The sequence below is a fragment of the Alligator mississippiensis genome, chromosome 6, assembly GCF_030867095.1.
Source record: "Alligator mississippiensis isolate rAllMis1 chromosome 6, rAllMis1, whole genome shotgun sequence".
Classification (NCBI taxonomy): domain Eukaryota; kingdom Metazoa; phylum Chordata; order Crocodylia; family Alligatoridae; genus Alligator; species Alligator mississippiensis.
This window is the reverse complement of record NC_081829.1, coordinates 5,089,957-5,112,080: the sequence shown is the minus strand read 5'-3', so window position 1 is coordinate 5,112,080 and position 22,124 is coordinate 5,089,957. Positions and strand designations below refer to the sequence as shown.

Sequence of the window (22,124 nt, the reverse complement as noted above, 5' to 3'; positions counted from 1 at the left end):
GTAATAACTATGCCCATACATGTGCGTGTGCCTGTATGTACATATGCATGCAGATGTGTGACCGTATGCACAAGTGTGTGCAGGTGTGTGATGGTGCCCATAAGTGCATGTATGTAACTATGCCCATATGTGTGTGTGTGACTACCTGTACATGTGTGTGCAGGTGTGTGACCGTATGTACAAGTGCGTGCAGGTGTGTGACGGTGCCCATACATGTGCGTGTGCCTGTACATACATATGTGTGCAATGTGTGACCGTATGCACAAGTGTGTGCAGGTGTGTGACGGTGCCCATATGGTGCGTGTAACTATGTCCATGCGTGTGCCTGTACGTGTGCAGGTGTGTGACAGCGCCTCTGTGTGCGTGTGTGCCCGTATGGACGAGCGTGTGCAGGTGTGTGACGGCGCCCCTACGTGTGTAATAACTATGCCCATACGTGTGTGTGTGACTGTGCCTGCCCGTACATACGTGTGCAGGTGTGTGACGGTGCCCACACGTGCGCGTGTGCCTGTCCGGATGTGTGTGTGGCTGTGCACACGCGTGTGCGCTGGTGCAGGAGGCCGTGGCGGTGGCGGTGGCCGTGGCCGTGGCCGTGGCCGTGGTGGCGGCGCCGCCCCGGGCGTGCATTGGCTGCGGGCGGGCGCGGGGGGCAGAGCAGGGGGCGGCGCCGGGAGCCGGGAGCCGGGAGCGGCGCGGGGCTGCCCGCGCTCGGATGCCGCCGCCGCTGGTGAGTCGTGCAGGGACCCCGGGCCCGGCCCTGGCCCCGGCGGAGGCGGGCGGGGGGCTCGGTGGGCATGGCCACGGGGAGAGCTGACAGCTCGCGCTGGCCGGCGGAGAGGAGAGCCGCGCATGGAGACGCCGGGGAGGTGGCGAGACAGGCACGGTAGAGCCCGCACGGAGCCCGGTGCAGTGTCGGTCGAGGTGGCACGGAGGTGAGCGCTGGCTAGAGGTGCAGCTGGCAGCAGAGAGGCGAGCTATAGGGGCAGGTAGGTGTGGACGTGTCGGGAGAGGAGGGACCCGACACCCGCCCTGTTCCCTGGCTGCGGGCACGCCGGCTTCCCCTCCTCTGCCGCTGCCCGCTGTGGGTGTGTTCCTCCGAAAATGGGGACAAGAGACATTTTCCCTCTATTTCTCTTAGCCTTTCAGCGGCAGCTGCCCATGTGCCCAGCTTGCGTCCCAGAGGGCTGACAAAGCTATTTCTCCTTCCTTCCTTCCTTCCTTCCTTTCTCTCTTTCTTTCTCGCTCTCTCTCTCTTTTTTTTTTTTTTTTTGCTTTTCCTTGGGAAGTAAATGACTCATGAAACGGTTTCTTCCCATTGAATGTTTCTTTTTATTTTTTCCCCCCTTCCTTCCCTCTCTTTGTTCTGGTTTTGCTGCTTAAATGAAGATAGTGATGGTGGTGGTTGCACATTTTCCTCAACAGAGACAGCTTGTCTTCCATTAGAGAGTGTAGTTTAGGAGCCCAAGCCGTCTCATGCACGGTTGTCATTCCCTGTGGCTCCGGAGAGTAAAATATGAATTATTTTGCATGTGCCTTAGAGCAAGGAGTGGATGGGGTCCCTGTATATTCGTTGCACAGGTTCCCTCGCTGCTTGGTGGAGGAAGCCACTCTCATTTCTTCCTAAAATGTCTAATCGGTTTCTTTTAAAGCTGATCCCATTTGATGGAACATGGTAGGTGGCAAATTGTGTTGGTAGCTGGGGTTTGAAAGCTATTATATCCATTTTCTGCAGAAAGGAATGGAGATTGGAGTTGGCTTTGTTGTCTCGAGCCAGCACTGGGAGCTGTAGGGATACCTGCTCACGTTCAGAGAGCCAGGAGATGATGGCATTGTGCTCCCTCTCTGCAGCCATCCTGTGCCAGGAAAGGGGAACCTGGCTGGGATATGTAGGGCACGGCAGTGAAGAGGGCCAGGGCTGTAGCAGGGGTGGGCAGGGCACCGCGGCGAGGATGTTCACAGCCTCTGTGCTGCTGAGGATGCGTCTCCAAATGTGATTGTTCAGCTGTAGTACTAGCAGGGCACTGCCATGAGGGAGCTGGCAGCCTACTTGGCACTGCTGCCGGGAAGCAGATGGGCATCCCAGTGGGCATTTACAAGGCACTAGTGTGAAGAAGCCCTCCCTGTTCTTGACGGGCTCCTTCTGGGAGGAAGCTGCAGTCCCAGCTGGATGGCGTTGTGCAGAACTGCCATGCTATCTGGTTTGTACTGGTGAAAGGTGCTGGGCTGCCGGCTCTGGGGTCTGCTTCTCCCCAGGGCAGATACCGCACGGGCAACCACAGTCTGCGCTTCTGCTTGCACCGCCTGGCTTCATGCAGCCTCTGGAGTGACACTATACGGGCCTCCCTTCCATGCCTCTTCAGCCACCGGGCTGTCTAAGACTGCCAATGAACATGTCATGACTTTGATGGAGAGCACAGCAGCTCAGTTTTTCTAGGCCACCAAACAGCCATCAGATGGGATCTGGCTGGGACTTGTCACCCGCCTGCATCCAGCTGGTGCAGGGGCTGGAGGGTGTGCCTGCGTGGCACACGTTACATGAAGTAGCTTGGGTACCAGATGCAGTGTAATCACCGGTGACCTAATTTACCCAGCTGAGAAGCTTGTTTAGAGGGAGCTTGGGTAGAGACATACCCAGGCAGCTTTAGAGATGGGAAAAGGGCCCCTCTTATGCCACCCCCATCCAGAGCTGCCCAAATTCGGTTGCTAGCATCTTCCCCTGGAGGTGAGTGTCACGTGCTGTTCACTCTGTCCCCAGATCGCCAGCACCGAGGACTCCCGCGTCGCCTGCCGCCCGCTCTCACGTGAGCCATGTCTTCCTCCGACGAAGAGACTCTCAGCGAGAGGTCGTGCCGAAGCGAGAGGTCGTGCCGGAGTGAGCGGTCGTACCGGAGCGAGCGGTCGGGCAGTCTGTCTCCCTGCCCCGCCGGGGACACCTTGCCCTGGAATTTACCCCTCCATGAGCAGAAGAAGCGCAAGAGCCAGGATTCTGTGCTGGACCCGGCCGAGCGAGCTGTTGTCAGAGTAGCTGGTAAGGACGTTGCCATTACAGTTGTGTCCCTATTGCTTTTGGGGTGGAAGGACGCGGGGCGGGGCCCGTCAGCCTGGGCCTGGGGCTGTCCATCCTTCTAAGGAGGCTGGACCCGGCTCCTTTCGGCAGGGTTGCTTGAGAGCGATCTGACCTCTCTGAAGTGCTCTGAGCCATTTGCAAGCCTGGGGGGCCTGAGGTGGGAGTCTCTGCATGGCAGAGCTCTGCGTGGCCCTCAGAGCACTGGCTGGACTCTGTCACATAGGGTGAGGGCAGCCCGTGGCCATGCCACAGTGCAGGGCATGACGGGAGCTCCCTGCTCGGAGATGGTCTGAGATGCCTCAGGTCTTGTCTGATCTGGAAGAGCTGGGGGCTGGACGTGACCATCGGGGCAGTTCCCACCAGCATGGGACGCCACGCGGTAGACCTCCGGTGTTGTTGCGGGCGGCGAGGGGTCCACTTTCTGCCAGTGCTGACACAGCCTCCCTGTCATTGTGGGTCGAGCTGGAGCTTGCTGCGGGGATGCTCAGGTTTCTAGTGATCTGAGGACATTTCCCAGACTGGATGAAACCCTTTGCTCTCCCTGTAAGCCCTGGGCCAGGAGACGAGGGGCAAAATTCAATGAACAGAGCTGGGTTGGGGGGCAGGGGGAAGGGGCTGCTCCTCATTGCATTTCTGGTTCATACATGCCCTCCCCGTCTCCTGCACAAAGAGGTCAAGGGCCCTGGTGTTTCCATAACCCTTGGGACATCACAGTAAGGTCAGTGGTGGCATGTGGCAAGGACCCAGGCTTTGAGATGCAGCCCCGTGGCAATGAATATCCCTCCTTGACCAGCCATAGATGGGAGGCAGTGGTGGCTGGACATAAAATCAAGGGCGGGGGGTGCATGGTGCATTCTCGGTCCCCGTGGTGCCTATCTGGGAGCGTTTGTGCTGGGTGATTTCAATCAAGCCTTGTGGAGAGGTTGGGGGCTAGCAGTGGGAACCAAGTCACTGCTTTTTGGGGTGAAGGGTGGAAGGGACCTGTCATCCCATGTGGAGAGTGGCCCAGAGGGCTGGGAGCTGGAGGAGGGTGCATTGTTCTTCATTGCTTTCCTGGCTGCCTTGTCCTCTGGCGCCGGGCTTGTGGCTGTTTAGTTGTCACTATTGACTGTGCCGTTAGGGGGTGGCTGGGCCTCTGGGGCTCTTGCACTGGTGTAAGTCAGACTAAGAGAAAGACTTAACAAGGCCAGAAGGATCCCTGGAGGAAGAGCTCCCCAGAAGTCGGTGGCGTGGTCCTTGGCGGGTGGATTTGGCTCCCAAGGTTTCTAATTTAATTCCAGTTTCTTCCTGTCGTGGTTTATGCTGAGTGATCTCACGTCATGGGGATCCGATGTCCCATGCGGTCCCTTGGTGGCTGTGCTGTTACTTGGACACTGTGTCCCACAGTGCCAGGGGCTGTCCTGTTGTCAGGGGCCCCAGTTCCATCGTCATGGGGACACGGTGTTTCATGGGACCTATTGGCCGTTCCATGGTCATGGGGATGGCATGTCTCATAAGGCTGTAGTCCTTGGGAACCTGTTCCATTGTCACGAGGACACAATGTCCCATGGTGCCCATTGCTTGTTCTATTGTCATGGTGACCGTGTTTCATAGACCCCATTGGCCGTTCCAGGGTCATGGGGATGGCATGTCTCATAAGGCTGTAGTCCTTGGGTGTCATGACTACTTTATGACCGATGGTGCCCGTTGTTCTGTTGGCATGGTGACTGTCATAGAGCCCGCTGGCTGTTCCATTGTCAAGGGGACCTTGTTGCATGGGGCTTGGTGGCCCTTCTAATGTCACCCATGCAGTCAAACCCATTTGTGCAGAGGGAATCCAGGCCCCGTTCCCTGCAGCTGGCCGTGGGGCTGAAGTGGGCTGGGGGCAGGCATCAGAAGTCTGGCTCTTCACGTAGGAAATGTGCAGTGCCAGGGACAGGTCTGGGCCAGAAATGGGTTACTTCTTCATTGGTTGCTGGCGAATCTCCCCCCCGCCCCAGAGCCGTCCCTATAGACCTGCCAGAGCCCTTGTTCTTGTGCTCCATCTCAGCTGCCACAGGAGGGGAAGCTGTCAGACTCCCTCTCCCCAGTGTAGGGTGCTTTGAACTACCCTTGGGAGGGGAGAGAAAAAGAAACTAAGGTCCAGGTGCCCACACAGGGGTCTTGGAGCCCCCCCAGGGAGAGGTCTGAGTGGGGTCTGGCATCTGCCCCTGGACACCGGGGCTTTTTCAGAAGGATCAGGTTGGGTAACCAACACCACCAGGCACTTTGGAGAGGCTCAGCCTCTGTCTAATGAATGTGTCCCCTTGGGCCAGGCCCTTCTGCCCCTGTGGGGGGACCTGACACCCCCCAGCAGCTGTAGCTGTTGGGGGAAGATGGAGGACACTTGGTGCTGGGCATCTTCTGGGTGGGCAGTGACCCCCGTTGCTCTTTGAGGACCCTGGCTGCCAAGAGGAAGCCCTCCCCCTCGAATATCATTAGAAGGAGCAGGGCTTGTTCCTCCCATCAGACCGAGGAGCAAATCCTCCCCAAATGAATGCCCAATTGCTCCTGTTTCCCACCTGACCCCTTTCCCACAAGCCTGAGTCCAGGACTCACCCACGCTGTAGTCTCAGGCCTGGCATGGCGGCACTGGGGGCAAGGACAAGTGCTCTGTTAGCATCCGTACAGCGCCTGCACCTGGACCTCTGTGTTGCCTCTGTATCATGAGGACAGACATCCCCGGGGTGACAGTAAAGGTCTGTCTGTCTCTGGTCCTGGAAAAGGGATGTGGGCTGCCTCTCTGGGACCCGCATGTTCCCTACAGTGAGCTATAAAAACCCAGTTTTGCACAGCACTGGTCACCTCCTAGGAAGAGCTGAGCATCCTCTTTTCCCACCGGTGCGGGTCTAACTGGGAGAGATGGGAGACAAGCCCTGCTGCTTCCTCAATCGTGTGCTTGCTCTGATCTTTCCTGCCTCTCCGTAAGGCTGGGGAGCGTCGTCACACGGGGCTGATCCAGCCCGTGATGAAAGGCAAGGGGCTGTCATCTCATCTGATCTCATGCAGATTTCACATTAAAAATAACTCGCGAGTCGCAGCCAGGCCGTGCTCGGCAAGGAAGAAAGCAGTTCAGGCAGCTTCATGCCAACAGGGTTGAAAACAGGTTGAAATATTCATACGGCCGTTTGCATTATGGGTGGGGACCTTTCCCAGAGGCTGCACCGATGCACAAGCGGATGTGACCTCCGAGTACTTCTGGGACCGGTGCCACCCTGCAAGGCAGCCGGGCACCTGGGTTTCCATCTGCGCCCGGGGCCTTGCCCCTTGTCCGAGATCAGTTAGACTTGTGCCAGCTGTCTCTGCCAGACCAGGCACCTCTTGGTACCAGGCGGGTGGAGCTAATGGCGTTTTACCGCCTGCCATTAAAAACGCTCCTGCCTGTTTTGCAAGGGGGTTGTGGATGCCTGGCTGTGGCTCTGGCCCCACCTGCCCCTAGGACTGGCTCGGCTCTCCAGGCTGGTCATTTGAGGAGGGGGAGCTGGTTCGGGATTCAGCTCTGTGGGAGGCTGAACGCTGTCTCGCTTTGCTCTGCCAGTCCTGTCGTCTGGCTGCAGCGCTTGGTGCTCGCCGCCAGTGGAACAGGCGCATATTGAACCACTCGGGCTGGATCGCAGCTGCAGCGGGTCACGGGGTGGAGGGAGAATTGTCTTTTATCCACTGCTGGCTCCTGTGCATTTCCCAGGGAGTATCAGCGGGGAGCGATACCAGCGGGCTGCCAGGGCCAACGCCTGGGCTCTGTGGGCCCGCTTGCCTGCGGTCTCCACCTCTCTTCTTCCTCGCTCTCTTTGCTTCCCCTGCCCTCCCTCTCTCCCAACAGACACCTTGGGACCTCCCCTCCCTGCCCAGAGCCAGCAGTACCAGAGGGCAGAGGACTGATCAGCAAGACCCTTCCATGAGCTACCTGAGACGGGGACAGGCCTGTGCCTTGGGAGAGGAGGGACCCCGTCTCCATCCCAGATGCAGCGGTCCAGGAAAGGGAAGGACGCCTGATGTCATGGCTCAGACACAGAGCCAAGCCTTGTCCCCAGCTTCTGCCCCAGACTTCTGCGTCCTGGGGGCAGTCGCTTAGCCGTGGGGTCAGTTTTGCCCTCCTGCCTAGCAGTCCATCGGGCTAGTGCAATTCAGGCCCAGCAGTTTTTGCAGCCAGTGGCACACAAGGGAAGGATGTGGCTGGAATGAATGACATAGCTACTGATTTACAGCGAGGCTGATTGACAGCCTCTGGCTGGAGCCCAGAGCAAGGCTTCTTCGACTCGTGTTTCTGGAGCTGTTAGGAGCCACCGTAATTGCTCGGCTCCCCTCCCCCATTCCCTCTGCTCGAGGGAGATGGTAATGCAGACCCAGCTCCCCATGGGGTTTGGATCATGACTCCTTGTGCAGCGCTGAAATAGCAGGCACTGTCCCTGCACCGGCTCTTTTTATTGCTGGCTGTCTCCAGCCGGACGATTTAACAGGGGTGCGGTGGACTCGCCATCGTGTCAGACCTGTACCTGGCCTTTCCAAAAGGCACCTTCTAGTTCAGCTGGGAGGGACTGGGCCGGAGTAGAGGAATCGCAGGGTGGTGGTAGGCAGGGGGGCAGCACCCGGGTGGGCTGCAGATCTCTGAATCAGCAGAAGTGGAAGGATGAGGCACCTGCCCCAGGGAGATGAAACCCAGCTAAGCGATCGTATGCTGGGGGGGAGGAAGCATGAACAGGAGGGAACTGCTGTGCAAGGGACGGAGTGGTGCCCGCTGAGCACAGCTCCTCTCGTTGCCTGGTAGCTGCGTATCAGAGGGCTTCGCAGGCACCCTCTGTGCAGCAGGTCTGCCCTGACCCCCGGGTGGTCCCCACCACATGCACCCGGGCATGTGGGAGAGCCCGGTCCTTTCTCCTGGCTCAGCTACTGCAGCTGTTCCTACAAGGTCTCAGCCATGCTGAAATCCTGCTGGAGCTAAAGAGGCATTTGGGGCATTCCCCTGGCAGCACCTGGCTTGTTCATAGACTTCATCCTCGAGGCTGGGTGGGGAGCGGAGCAAAGGGGCTTTTGTGGGGCAGCCTGGCTGGGACCAGCGTTGCGTGGGATCTCCAGACGAGATGGAGCCGCTCGCCGCCCAGCCCCTGGCCGGCTTTGTGTTGTTTCGGCAGCTTGGCACGTCGGGAGCGATCGTGGTAGCCAGTGCTCCACTTCTGACTGAAAAGCCCCTTTCACCAGGAACCTGCGTGCACGGGCTCATGCCAGGGTTTGCGCTCTGCCTGCAGTTACCCTGGTGCTAACCCGGTGTCGCTCAAGTGCCAGGCTGCTGGGGACTAGCCCAGGACTTCAGCTGGACGGACTGAGCGCCAGGTGGGGCCTGCATTGATGCAATGGGATTGAGAGGACAAATCTGAAAGGCACAGGAGGGAAGCAACCTGCTGGGGACTGGAGAGGTGCTGCTAGCCTTTTCCAAGGGCCCAGGGCTTAGCCAGGCTCCCAGCGGCAGTAGAAAGGACTCCTTTGTCATTCAGAAATGTTGCTTTCCTGGGACAGCTCCAGAGCATGTTGGCTTGCTAGAGCCAAGCGTTCGCTCACTCCGCATACGCGAAAGGAGCTTGTTTGGACACGAGTTGCGGGGATGCGGGAACGAACCCGATGGGTCTTAGCCAGCTGGGGTGGGGCAAACCCAGCCTGGATTTCAGGACCAAGCAGGTCTTGAGCAGCTGCACAGATGCCCCAGGCAGGGCTAATAAATGCCGGCTGTGCCGCAAAAACCCTGCCTCTCCCTGGGGCCGCCTTTCAGCATCCGATGTGCGTGAATCCGTTCGAACAGGCAGCTCTGCAGTTGAAGCTCCATTTCCAAGGGGAGGCAAGCAGCAGATCTGGCCTCTCCTGGGCAGCAGACAGACGGCATCTCCAGCTCCATGCTGGAGCGCCTGGGTCTGTGCACAATGCGCGAGCCAGGTTTTCATGGTGCAGAAAGAGAATCTACCGAGAAGAGCTCTGCTCTCTGCTGGGGGAGCCAGGAGCGCCTGTTTCAGGGCAATCAGAGCTGCTCTCATTGTACTGATCCAGGCTGGCCATCGTCTCTCATGACCTGGTGGGCATCGTCTCTCATGACCCGGAGCCCGAGCTGCCGTGACAGCTGCATCGCTGCATGAAGAGCTGCCTATTGCTGTCACGCTCTGCATTCAGCCCCCCTTCCTCCTCCGGAGGGAGGCACCGCCATGAACGTAGCAACATGCAACAGCAGCGCACGGCGCTGATGACTGCGCAAGGGCAAGGGAAGCTGTCAGTGAGCGCTGTGATGGCCCTTGTGCTCTTTGAGGGGAACGGAGGAGCCCAGCCTGCAGGATCGGGGTCCTAGGGAGGAAAGCAGTCCATGGATAGCATTGCAAAGCAGGGCAACTCCGGAGTGAAATCAGCCCCATTTCACTCCACCCTCGAGTCCCAGCGTAGCCAAGCACTCAGCTTAAAGCAGATGAGTATGATTGCGCTGACCACAGCAGAACTACACGCACGCTTATTTTAAGCAAGGCCTGGCCGCTCTGGGACCTGTGAGCGGATGCCTCCCCCTTGCCAGGGGTCTGGGTTGCTGTACATCTGTGCAGCGAAGCCCAAACGCGCTCAGGAAATTCCCAAGCTTTGCATTTTCAGTGTGAGCCCTGCCACATTGCCAGGGGCTTTGGATGCGAAATTAGGGCGAGCAACATGGCACCGTTGGATGCTTGCTAGGCGAGGCCAGAAGCAGGAAGGCTTCCTTTAACAGTCAATCCCCCCTGCTCCCGTTTGCACGCCACAAAAGCAGACAACACCCAGCTTCCGGTCGGGAATCCTGGGAAACGTAGTCCCACGGTTGCATCCTGCGCAGAGTGCCAACCTTGGACGTGCAGCGAGAGGGCGCCTTCCTGAACGCTGGAGGCATCAGAGCGCTGCAGGCATGAGCTCGGCCTTGCCTCCTGCGCGTGCTGCAGGGATGAGGGAGCTGTCGGCCCAGGCTCGTACCAGCTACGTTTCGGAAGCCAGCGTGTTATTAGGGGAGAGATCGGACCCCAAGAGGGGATGGGAGCTGAGCAGACAAGGCTGGTGGTCGGGGACCCCTGCCTGCTTGTATCCTCTCCAGCAGTGATTTGGTGCATGGTGCTAGGCGAGCCCTTTCCCTTTGCCGTGCCTCAGTTTCTCCATACAAGGGTGTGGAGAGGTGGTTAGCTGCAATTGTCTAAAGCCAGACAGAGGGCCGGGCCGGGTGGCACCTGGGAGACTAAGTGGCTCAGCAAGGCAAGAGCTTTACCAAGCAAGAGCATCAGTGAGATGCTGGTGGGTGGGCCAGGCGGGGGCAGGTCTTTGCAAGGGGCCGCGAGGACGTGGGGTACAAAGCAGCATCGTTTGACTTCCAGCCTGCGGAGGGCGGATCCGTGCCGGGATGGAGGGGAGCGGGGCCCGTGGGAGCGCGCAGCCCAGCTCTGCGAGGGATTAGAGGGGAATTCGAGACTCTCCCCCACCCAGACGAGCGCAGAAAGCAGAAAAGGAAATCGTCTGCCGTTTGGCTTAGAGAGCAAGACAGGGATTGGAAAGGAAGGTGCTTTTCCCGTTGCCACGGCAACCCAGATGGCTGAGTAACCATTCTTCTCGTTGCCATGGGGACGGAGCCATTAAGAGGCCAATGTCTCTTTGGGCTGCTTGGCCCCTTTCGGGATGCCCGGTCACAAGGTGTGCCGGGCTCTTCACAGGCCAAGGCTTAATTCCCGGCGGCTGGGTTTCTCCCAGCCCCTGGCTCTGGATGCAACAGAAACCTCCTTTGATTGCCCGGGCACAAAAGCACCAGGAATTGGGGAGCTTGGCCAGGGCGGGGGGATGGGACCGGGAGGAGGAGGAAAGCCCTTCTTGCCATCTGATTGTGGATTAGCTGAGAACTGGAGCTGTGCAGCAAACAGACACAGGAGGGGCTGCTTGGGCAGCAGGCTAGCGAGCAGGGTGGTGGCCTGGACCCCTCCGCCGGCCGCCACCGTCACACCTGGAGACAGGCCCAGGAGCAAATCCAGGGAGGGCTGCAGCTGCCTGGGACGTACACAGAGAATCAGAGAAAATGAGGGGTGGGGGGACCTCAGGGGGTCACATCCAGCCCAGCCCCCTGCTCAAAGCAGGCCCAGCCCCAACTACATCACCCCAGCCAAGGCTTTGTCTAGCCACGTCTTCGAAACCTCCAAGGATGGAGAGTCCCCCACCTCTCTGGGTAACCTGCTCCAGTGCTTCACTACCCTCCTGGTGAGAGTTTTTCCTTATATCTAACTTCAGCTTCCCTTGCTGCAACCGGAGCCCATTGCTCCTTGTTTCTCAACTCATGGGTCACACCCAAAAGTGGGTCGCAAGAGTACATGAAAGGGTCGCGGACAAGCTTTAAAAATGGATTCTCCTTTAAAGGAGAAAACCGTGGGAAACCGTGGGTTTTCCTATGCAGGCTGGCAGAGCTCCGGCCTGCGAGGGGCTGCTTGGGGCCCCCATACCCCACGCACTGGGGGGCTGGGGCCTGGGGGCAGTAGGTTGGGAGTGAAGGGCACTGGGTTGGGACTGGCCAACGTTTACAAATGGGCCCTGGTCTAAAAAAGGTGGAGAAAAGCTAGTCTAGAGAAGAGGAGACTGAGGGGACTTAATAACAGCCTTCAGCTCCCTGCAGGAGGTTCCAAGGAGGATGGAGCTGGACGGTTCTCAGTGGGGGCAGACGACAGAACAAGGAGCAATGGGCTCAACCTGCAGCAAGGGAAGTTGAGGTTCGAGATTAGGAAGGATGATACAGCTGCAGAGGCAGTGCTCAGGCTGCAATGTGCCTCATGGTGGCACAACCAGTACTGCCAACCCCACCGCGTCAAAAATCATGAGACAAACTCTTAAAGATCAAGAGATTTGGAACGTAAATCATGAGATGCTATTTTTGAAGTGTGTGTGTGTGTGGGGTGTGTGATTTGTGAAGGCGTGGGGGGCTGTGGGTGTGGGTGTGAGGTTTGGAGCCCGGGAAGGGAGGGTCCCCGCACACCCTGGAAGGATGCGGGTGCTGTGGATCAGGAGTGAGGGGCAGCAGCAGGGCTGGGGGGGCTGTGGCTTGGGACCGAGGGGCAGACACACAGACACGCTCACACAGACAGCCCAGGGCTCTGTTGCATGACTCGCTCTGGCCCCAGGGCCCCATTCACCCCAGCCCTGCCCCACTCCCTCCCTCACCATGGGGATCTTGATCTGCCCCCCCTTCCCCTCCAGAGACTTATCAGCTTGGCACTCTCTACATATGCCAGAAGAAAAAATCCTGAGATTTGATCTCTCTACCAGGAGATCGTGAGTCTGAGTTAATTTGACTTGGCAATCAGGAGCTTCGCGATTTTTTCATGCGAGTTGGCATCACTGCAGAAAGGAGTGTAGCCCCCTGGGCTCCTGCAGCCTCTGGAGGAGGAGTCCAAGGCCAAGACCTGCCTTGCCTGAACGGAAAGAGGGGTGGGCGAAAACTTTTGCAGCCATAACGAGGCCATCTCACTGGCCTGGGTGCTGCCTCGAGCGTGCGATGACCCGCTCTGTTTCCGATTCCCTAGCAGAGAGAAGGTGCAAGGGTTGTGGCTTTGGAGGAGAGGAAGGGCTTGCTTGCTCACAGAGTCTCTTGGGAAGGCTGGAGTTATCCAGGAAAATGGGGGGTAGATCCCATGACTGTCTGGGTTCAGGTTCACTTTACAGTGCAGGGATGGGCAAGAATCTCAGCTAAGTTTCCAGTGCAGACGCTCAGGTGAGGCCAGCCAGGAGACCAGGAGAGCGGGAGCCGGGATACAGGGCAGCACGAAGCAGGTTCCTCTGGTGCTGGCTGTGGTTTATTGGCAGCCCTCTGAGCTGCCTGGTCACCTGCCTTCTTTCCCGATAACCTCTGATTTTATTGCGATGCCTTTTTCTCTGCGTCTTCTCCCGTTTCCCCTAAGGCACGTGGTGGCTTGCAGCTTGAAAGCCTTGGCTGGGTTTTCCCCGCTAGGTGCCGCTCGAGCTGCGTTGCCTTCCCTCTCCACACCTGCTGGGGTTGTCGGAGGGAGGGGGTGGGAAGAGATCCGAGCTGTGATAACTAGTTTCTGTGTAAGGGGGGACACAGCAAAAACCAAACCGCAAAGGAAGCCTGAGGTGCTGGGCCTCGGCTGCAGGCCCCGCTGCTTCGAACGGAGGTGGGCCGCGCCGGAGCGCCTGAATCTGGAGGTGTCACATTCTGAGCACACAACCCACATGCGAACCCCACCCTCAGCGTTGGTTTTGCAAGCTCAGAACCGGCCTGATGAATTATTGCAAAATCAGCCCCAGACCACGGCAGTTTCGCAAAACCAAAACCACCTGTTTTTCTTCCCCCCGCCCCCCCTTGCTGCTAATTTTTGTACCTCTCAGTGATACAACCGGCCAGCGCGACCCAACGGTAAATACAGTGTCACCCACATCTCTGACCTCCGCCTACCTTGGTCAGCCATTAACTTCAAACACAAGTTGGACCATTTAATTGTTAACGACATTAAGAGCAGGCGATCTCCAAAATAAACATTCAGCTGGCGCCAGTACTTGCTCCCGTCCTCCTCCTCATTATTTTCACAGGCTGGGCTCCTAGCTCACCGCTTCCCCAAACAGGACTTACCTGCTTGCTTACCCTCCGGTGCTCTGCTTGGGCTTACCCCTGCCTCATACACCCTGATACTGTCACTTAGACCTCCGCAGGACTTGCAGAGCACGTAACGCCAACCCAGACGCTGGGATTTTTCCATACCAGGTTCTCTCACCTTGGGCACCCTGTACTCAGTGGCCTTCCTCTGGGGCTTTGTCCAAGGCTTGTGCAGGGAAGCAAAGGGACCCGAGGAAAAGAGTCCAGATTTGCTGTCTGAACTTTGCACGTGCAACTTCCAGTGTGGTTATGGGCCTCCTTAGCATGTGCCTGCAAAAGGGGCTTTGGGTGGATGTGTCCTAGGCATGGCCTGCTGCTTTCAGGTGGAAAAAGCCCCAGAATCTGGTCATAGTGGGTGGCCTTGCAACCCTGGCAGGAGACTGGAGGCGAACAGGGACACAGGCATTTTGTGGAAAACTATTGGGCCGTCAGGGCCCTTATTGCTTTACTGGTACTGTGGTCAGAATTGCAGGAAAGAGATGGGTCCTGGCCCAAGGACCATGCTGCCGAGACCGGGGAATTCCAGGAGGGAAGCGGGAGCCTGAACGCTGCCAGGGCGAGGGCAGGATTTGCTCCGGAGTGCAAAGGGCAGCTCCAGTGTTGGCTGAAGCTCTGTGAGGCCTGTCGGGGTTGGGGGCTCCGCCTGGCTGGGACTGCGGTGCCCGAGCCCCAGGCCTAGACAAGCACAAGGAAAGTGGCTGCAAGTCCAACGTGAACCCAGGGTCCTGAGGGACTTCAGCAAACAGACCCTCTCCTCAGCTGCACCCCCGCCCCTGGCTGGTCAAGACCTGGCTCCTTCCCTCCTGGCCAGGGTCTCCCTCCTGTAACCCTGATCCCGAGCCCCGGCTGATGGTCCTGCATCCCAGTGTTGGGTGGTCCCAGCACTGTCCACCCAGGCCGGGCTCTGTTTGTGCCTTCGGTGGCTGGCTGCGAGGCTGGCCGGCCCGGTTCCCAGCTGGGGTCCAGCCCCGACCTTCCTGATGGCGGCCGGGTTCCCGCCCAGGTTTCTGCCTCCCGTCTGCCCCTTCCTGGGCGCTCTCCCCAGTTTGGGCCCAGGCCCTTTCTCGCCTCTGCCAGCTCCGATCCCTTCCTCTCTCGGCTCCCCTCTGCCTTGCACTGCGAGCTCCCCGCTCCCACCTGCATCTAGTGCTTGTCCTGGCCCAGTTCTCACCGCCTTCTCCCATGCTCTGATCCGCACCCTGCGCTTTCTGTGCGTGATCTGCCCCTTTCTGGCTGTGATCCGGATCTGGTTCCTTTCTGGCTCTGATTCGGACACGGATTGATCCGGATCTGCCCCTTTCTGGCTGTGATCTGGATCTGGTTCCTTTCTGGCTCTGATTCAGACATGGATTGATCCGGATCTGCCCCTTTCTGGCTGTGATCTGGATCTGGTTCCTTTCTGGCTCTGATTCAGACATGGATTGATCCGGATCTGCCCCTTTCTGGCTGTGATCTGGATCTGGTTCCTTTCTGGCTCTGATTCAGACATGGATTGATCCGGATCTGCCCCTTTCTGGCTGTGATCAGGATCTGGTTCCTTTCTGGCTCTGATTCGGACATGGCTTTGATTCGGATCTGCCCCCTTTCTGGCTCTGATGCAGATCTGCCCCTTTCTGCCTCCGATCCGGATCTGTTTGGGACATGGCTCTGCTCCGGATCCCCCCCTTTCCGTCTCCGATCCGCATCTGGCGCCTTCCTGCGCGCAGGGCCGGGTGCGGATGCGGCCGGCCGCGCCGCGCTGCGCTCCGGAGCGGCTCGGTCGGGGCCGTGCACACGGCAGCCCGCAGTGCCCGGGCCGGCCGCCAGGTGTCCCCGCCGCCGGGAGAGGAGGAGGAGGAGGAGGAGGAGGGAGCGGGGCGGGCAGGCGGAGCCGGGCCGGGCTCGGGCGGGGAGAGGCGGAAGCGGCGCGGGCGCGGGAGCAGGAGCAGGAGCTGGAGCCGGAGTCGACAGCGGGACGGAGGCTCCGGGCGCCCGGCCCTGCCTGCCCCATGGCCGGCTACGTGCCCGGGCTGCTGCCGGCCAACCGGAGCCAGGAGAAGGAGTTCGTGCAGGCGTACGAGGATGTGCTGGAGCGCTACAAAGGTAACGTCTGTCGGCCCCCCGGGCCGGGCTCGCCGGTGGCGGCGGTGAGTGTGCACTTTTGCCGGCGCCGGGTCTCGTCCGGCCGGCCGGCGCTGCCCCTGCAGGGTGCCGGGAGGGGCAGGAGCGGGTTGCCCGGGCACGGGGCTTGCCCGGCGGCAGGGACGTGGCGCGCAAGTTGTGGCCGAGGCCGAGGCCGGCGAGCGGGTCCGGCGCCCGGCCCGGCTCGGGTCGGGGAGCGGCGGCCGGAGCTGCGTCGGCAGGAGGGGCCGGGCGCGGAGTCCAGCTGGGAGCCGTCTTGCTGAGGATGCTGACGGGAAATGCACGGCTAATGCTGAAACTGCGGAACAGCCCTTCTGCATGGGGGTCGTGCGCTCCCCGGAGAGGAGCCAAGTTACCTTGGGACTTGGCGGGGTGGGCCATCCTGCCTGCTGCCCCCCGCCCTCCCCCTGGCTGGAAACTAGGGAGGTTTTCCTTTCTGCAGCTCTCCATCTGCCTGCCCCCCGCCCCAAAAGGAGAGAATTGTCAATTAAATGGAAGTGCTGGGGAGCAGATTTGCTCTGTGTAACCTGGCCTGGAGGCTGGAGCAGCTGCCAAGATCGATGAACAGGCTGTGACCACCAGCGGCCTTGCTTTGTCTGGGAGCAACTGGCCCAGCGTGCCCTGGCAATGATTCCTCTCCGCGGAGGGCAGGCAGGAAGGAGGACTCTTGATATTATTGTTCGAGCCCAGTCAAATGCCGGCTGGAAACGTTCAGCAGAGTCCTTCCCGAGCACGGGGAGGTGCTTGAACACCGGCCTTGAGAGTGAGTCTGAACGGTGGGGACTTTCATGCAAGGAGCAAGGCCAGACCGGTCTGGGGGGCACCGGGGTCTAGAAGGCAAAGGGCCTTGTGTGCGTGTGCAGCCCCCGGGCGTGGGGGCAGCTCCGCTTCTGTAAGGACATAGCAGGGGGCAGCTTCTTACCGTCTCTTTATTTATGTGCCGTGTCCTTGTGGCCAGCAGGGCAGCGTCAAACAGGCAGGATTTGCCCCTGCCCTGCTTATGGGCGGCTGTAACCACATCTGGGCAGACTCCTAGCAGCTGGGGCAGCAGATTTGCTCCAGGGGAGTCCAAACCCCTGAGGCCACAGCGCCTGAGCGGACAGAGCTGGTCAAGGGACAGGGGATCGCGGGCGCCGTGGCTCCGCTATCTGGCCGGTGGTCGGACGAAGCCCATGCTGCGGCAGGCGCCTGTCTCGCTTGCCGGCCTGCCGTGGTGGTGGGTGGTGCCCGCCCTAGGTGGCACGGATCATGCTTGAGCAGAGGTGTGAGCTGAAGGCACAGGGATGACTAATGGGTGAGGGTGGCTAGCTCACAAGCATGACAGGTGGGCGTGCCGGGGAGGGAGGGGGTTGGCAGATGATGACAAGGCCGCGGCTCCGCCCTGCTGTGCTGCGCGCGCTACCCAGCCCTTCATCCATCGCTTGCTGGCGTCCCCGGGGTCTCCTCCTGCAGCCTCTCTGTTCAGAGCCGCGGGCCACCCTCTCCCCCAGCGCTCCTGGAGTAATTCAGATGGGGTGGAGCCTGGAACAAAGGGGCCCTTGGCTCAGAGCACTTAAATGTCAACCTGACCCCAAGGGGCGAGGGGCTCGGCCAAGCCAGAGGTGCCCGTGTGTTGCCCAACTGGGAGCCGCCCAGGCAGGCTTTCTGGAGCTCCAGACTGCGCCCAGCAACCTCGAAGTGGGGCAGGTTGCAGCCACCCTGCCTCCCTGCTCAGCTGTTTGGATTGAGAGGGAAGAGCGCAGGCTGGGGCACACCGCCTGCAAGCGCTCTGCTGCGGCGGTGGGAAGGCGTTTGTGGGCTGCGTTACAAAGCTGCACGTGCCACACCCCTGAGCCCGAGCACAGCGCGGGTGGCGAAGCCGTTGAAGTAGCTGCTCCTTCCTGCGTGGCTCCCTCTGGAAGCTGAGAGCAGGGATCTGAGGCTGGGGAGAGCGCCGGGAGGTTGGTTTCCAGAGGAAGGGGAAGCTTTGTTCAACTTTCTGCCAGCGAGCAACAAAGCCCTGCGTGCACATGCTAGGCCGTGTCTGCGGGGACCTGCTGCTTGGGGTTACCCAGCCAGGAACGAGGAGCTCCAAGCAAACCTTGGAGCCGAGATCAGTGGAGCTTCCTTTCCAAATCAAATATTCCTGCAGGGGCAGGGGGAGACGTGGGCACTGAAGTATAATGCAGAGTCGGGCACTGGGCCAAGCTGCTGCAGGCCCAGAGGTTCGGGGCATGCTTGCTGGCAAAGAGCAGCCCCTTGAATACAGCACCACTCAGCAGGTTGAAAGCAGGTTGTGTGCTTTCATGTCCATGTCATTGGAGGGAATTTCCCATTTGCCCCGTTTTACAGCTAGGGAAGGCCGAGGCAGAAAGGGCAGGTGACTTGCTCAAGGCCCCAGAGTAAACCTGTCAGAGTCAGGCCTGGATTTTGGGACGTCTGAGCTGTGCGTTCCCAGCGGATGCCGTTTCTCTCCATGCTCTGACGGGACCCCCTGGCCCATATGCGGTGCCTTTCTCTCATGTGGCTCCTGCTGACTCTGGGCGGCTCTCTGGGCAGCAAGAGCACGTCTGCCGCAGGCGGGAAGAGATGGTTGCGGCGGTAGAGTTCCCCCTCCCGCCCCCAAGTTGCCCGCGGTGTGTTAGCACTTAAATGACAGCTGCTTGGGCCGTCATGGGGAGTGATGATCTGATCATCTCATTTCCCCTGCCCGGGAGCTGTGCAAGGAAAGCAGGACCCCCGTGTCTTGGGGATCTCTTCCAGGAGAGGGAAATGCCCCTCGGCACTAGGTGCTGGGATGCCTCCTGGGGGGAAGAGCAGTGCAGGCGTTATCTCTTATACCGAGGGGCTTCACCTCCCTGACCCTCCACCCCGTGGCTGCTGCCTGCCCCTTCCCCACCTCGGTTCCTTTTGCCTCCCAGCCATCGGCTCCGAGAAGCAGGCCCCTGTGCTGGGGGCTTGTCTGGCCCCCTGGGGTATGCGGGTCCTGAGACGGGCTCCTCTGCAGAGCTGCCCAGGACGATCGACTTCTCCCGCGGCGCTGGGGGCAGGGGCGCGTGCGCTGTCTCCTGGCTCGGGCTGAGCATCCGTTATTTTGTCCTGCAAAGATAAACACAATTCCTTTGTGGTGATGAAGGGGCTGTGGCGCTGGTGGCTGAGACGGTGTCTGCAGAAGCTCAGCCTGCTGGAGGTGGTGTGGCAACGGTGCCCTCCCCTTCCTGGGGCAGGGTGTGGTGGCTTTCCCTCCTCGACCACCCGGGTCAGGAGAGGGGGTGGCTGAGTCCTGGTGTCTGAGCTCAGACCGGCCCAGTGCCCTAGGAGGTGCGCTGGGAAGCTGCCGAGCGTTCCTGCTCTCATGCGGGAGCAGGTGGGGCAGCTGTGCTGCTTTGCACCCTCCCCGCTGCGTTCTTGGCGTGGCCGTCCCTGCGTAGGGGTGGCCCGCACGGAGCAGCCTGTTGCCCCATTGAGTCTGGGGTGCGGCCTTGGGAGGGGATCCCTCTCTGGGGTCGCAGAGAAACACCTGCTCCTTCAGGTGCTTGGACAATAGGGTGCTGCTGCGCGCAGAGCGGAGGGGAAAGGGTGATCTCTGTGCCAAGGGAGCACCACTCTCCAATTCAGCTTGTGATGCCAGGGCTGTCGGAGGCGGCGGGGGTCACAGCCCTTTGCTGGGATGGGAGTGTACGTGTGGCTTTTATTTTTAGTCGAGGTGGAACGGGCGGCTCCTGCTTTGGCCAGTGGAGCAAAGAAGCTCCGTGGTTTCTGCCGCGATCCACCCTGCCTCGCCACCCTGGGCTCCTGCTGCCTTGCCAGCATGGTCGCCACCGCCCCACAGCTCGAGACTGGTCGAGACTCTGGAGGCAGTCGAGAAGTGGCAGCCGCTGCTTGCTTGCTGGCTCGTTTAGTGCTGGCAAAAGGTGCCAGGCTGGCTCCCCAAAAGCCTGGCCGTTCTCCTTTAGCTACAGAGCTGGGATCCCAGGTGGGATGGCTACTTCTGTCTCTCCCAGCCTTATCTGCAGAGACCATGTCCATCCCCAGCAGGACGCACTGTCCAGAGCCTGCTTGGGCCTTTGTCAGGGAGGCCAGGGGCACAGACCTTGGGCTGTGCCGTGCTCCGGCCTCAGGTGTCATTGTGGCACAGTGGTCACTGGCTGCGTGTTTACCTCCTCCTGCAGATGCACTTGGCGTGACTCACGCTGGGAGGAGCGGGTACATCACCAGGAGTGAATCCTGACAGCCTTTGATTTCGTTTCGGTGGCGGATTTAACAAACCGCGGCAGATCGGTGCTCTCGGGAATAACTGAAGCAGCTTCAGTGCTGCTGTCCCGCGGCGCAGCGCTCCCTGCTTGCCTTCTCCTCCGGGCCTCGCCTCCACGCTGCAGGGGCAGGCTGTCCGAGGTCTGCTGGGTTCTGGCCGGTCTCCCTTGCAAGCTGGTCAAATTTGGGTCCACTAAGTTTAGACTGTCCTGGTGGCGCCAGCAGGAGGAAAGCTGCTCCCGCCTCTCGAAGGGCAGCCGAGAAAGAAAGAATCTGTTGCTGAGTCCTGCAAGTGCTGCAACTGCAGCTTTTAGGGATGAGGGTGAGAGGTGCCTTTCGACATCTACAGCAGATAGATCCAGCCTGCAGATGCAACAGGAGGCATCAGTTTGCAGCCCCAGCTGTCTCAGCCACATGGACCACAACTCCCAGGTCACAGGGCAGCCCCTCTGGGCCCCCGTGTTGGCCTGCTGTAAACCCACATGGGCTGTGCTGGGCAGTCGTGGGAGCAGTGCCCTGCTAAAGCCAGTTGCTCACGCAGTCCCCACTTCAATCTGTGCTCAGAGGCGTTGCTAGAGGCAGGGACGGAGGCATTAGGCCTTGGTGTCCCCCTGCCTGGTCTGAAAGCTCAGGAGTCTCCCCTGCTTTGGGGAAGCCACGGAGCTGCCCCCTTCAAGTCTGATTACCCCGGGACATCTGAGCTGAGCAGGCCTGCTGCTGCTTCCAGGCCGGGTCCTGTACAGGGCACCGTTTCCTTGCCAGCTCGAGTGCAAGATGTACAGGACAGTGCAACTGGGCCACGGATTAAGGGAGGAAGCAGAGGTCAAGAAGGGAGCTCCACGTTTCCCCTTGGCCGCGGTGACTCTCACGCCCCTGGCAACTCCGGTGAGCTCCCCGGTGGTGCCCATACGTGACTGCCCGGGTGTGCTGGCAGGAACGTCCCTGCCTTTCCCTTTTCCCTGTGCAGACTGACTCCATCCTGCTTGTGTCAAGGGCTGCCGCTCCCCCCCCAACTTCTCGAGCGATGATGCGCTGCTTAATTCGGCTCAGGCCGATTAGCGAAGGCGGCTGCAAGGCTGTGGCTTTGGGATTCGTGAGCCCAACCCTTGCGTACAGCAGGAGCTGCATACCACAGCGCCTGGGCCCGGGCTTGCATTCCCAGGTGCTTAGCACCCAGTGGCTTCTGATGTGGAGCAGGCACGTCTGCATGAGCTCATTAAACATGCTTGGGCCTCCTGGTCCCTGGGAACTGCCAACTGCAGCAACAAAATCATAGGTGCTGCTTGGCCTGGGGGTGTCTTCAGGTAATGGGTGGGGTGGGGGCTTGTAGCGCGGGTGTTGAGAGCAGCGCGGGGCAGCTGGAGCTGCATTTCCCAGTGCCAAAGGGAGCCCCGAGGAATGGGACCGGGGGCAAGTGAGGCCCCCGGAGCAGCAGGTACCTGTGTGGATTTGAGCAGCTTGGCTGGCTGGAGAGCAATCAAGTCACTTCTTTAAAAGGCGGTGTGACGGGTTGTGGCCAGGATTGTGTCACCCGGCAGCCACAGCCGCGACGTTGCGGCTTTTCAGGGACAGTCTGGTTGCCTTGCACCTCCTTCCCCAAAGCGTGGTTGAACCACGGCGAGATCCAGCCCAGACCTGCAGCAGCGCAACAGAAATGTGGTTGCAAAAGTCAGGGCCTTCAAGTGTCTCATGGCAAGGCGTGGCGGGCCCTTTGCAAGCGGCAGGAGGAGGAACTGGGTCTTCAAGGGACAAGGCCCTTAAGCAGGACACGTGGAGGAGAATCACACGCAGCTTCCCTAAATCACCACGGCCCGCTCCAGCCACCCAGGCTCTGCCCTTTCCTGCTTGGGAGCTTTCCTTCGGAGGCCGCCTGCGGCTTGCGTGGTGCTTGAGGTTAAACTGCCGAAGCTGGAGTTGGAATAAATTGCACCCTGCCTACAGCACCGTGCTGGTTTAACCTGAATAGTGGAGTTTGGAGCCCTGCTAGCAAAGCAGGTGTTGGAGCCAGGGTGCTTGGGAAGCTTGTTGTAGCCTGATGAGCTGATGGGGCCGTATCGTCGG

At 59.9% G+C, this 22,124-nt stretch overlaps 1 protein-coding gene across 9 annotated transcripts in view; it reads left to right on the top strand.

Annotated features, from left to right (window-relative positions):
- Positions 1–2,793: 2,793 nt before the first annotated feature.
- Positions 2,794–22,124, top strand: part of MACF1 (microtubule actin crosslinking factor 1) — a 222,488-nt gene continuing 203,157 nt past the window's right edge. For 8 of the 9 annotated variants that reach the window (XM_059729557.1, XM_019498838.2, XM_059729551.1 and 5 more), the window contains exon 1: positions 2,794–3,028. In XM_059729557.1, the coding sequence (XP_059585540.1) occupies positions 2,809–3,028 (220 nt within the window). In that variant the 5' untranslated portion in view covers positions 2,794–2,808. Of the gene's footprint in view, positions 3,029–15,588; positions 15,792–22,124 lie in introns of those variants that run through there. The other variant, XM_059729554.1, reaches the window with a different exon arrangement.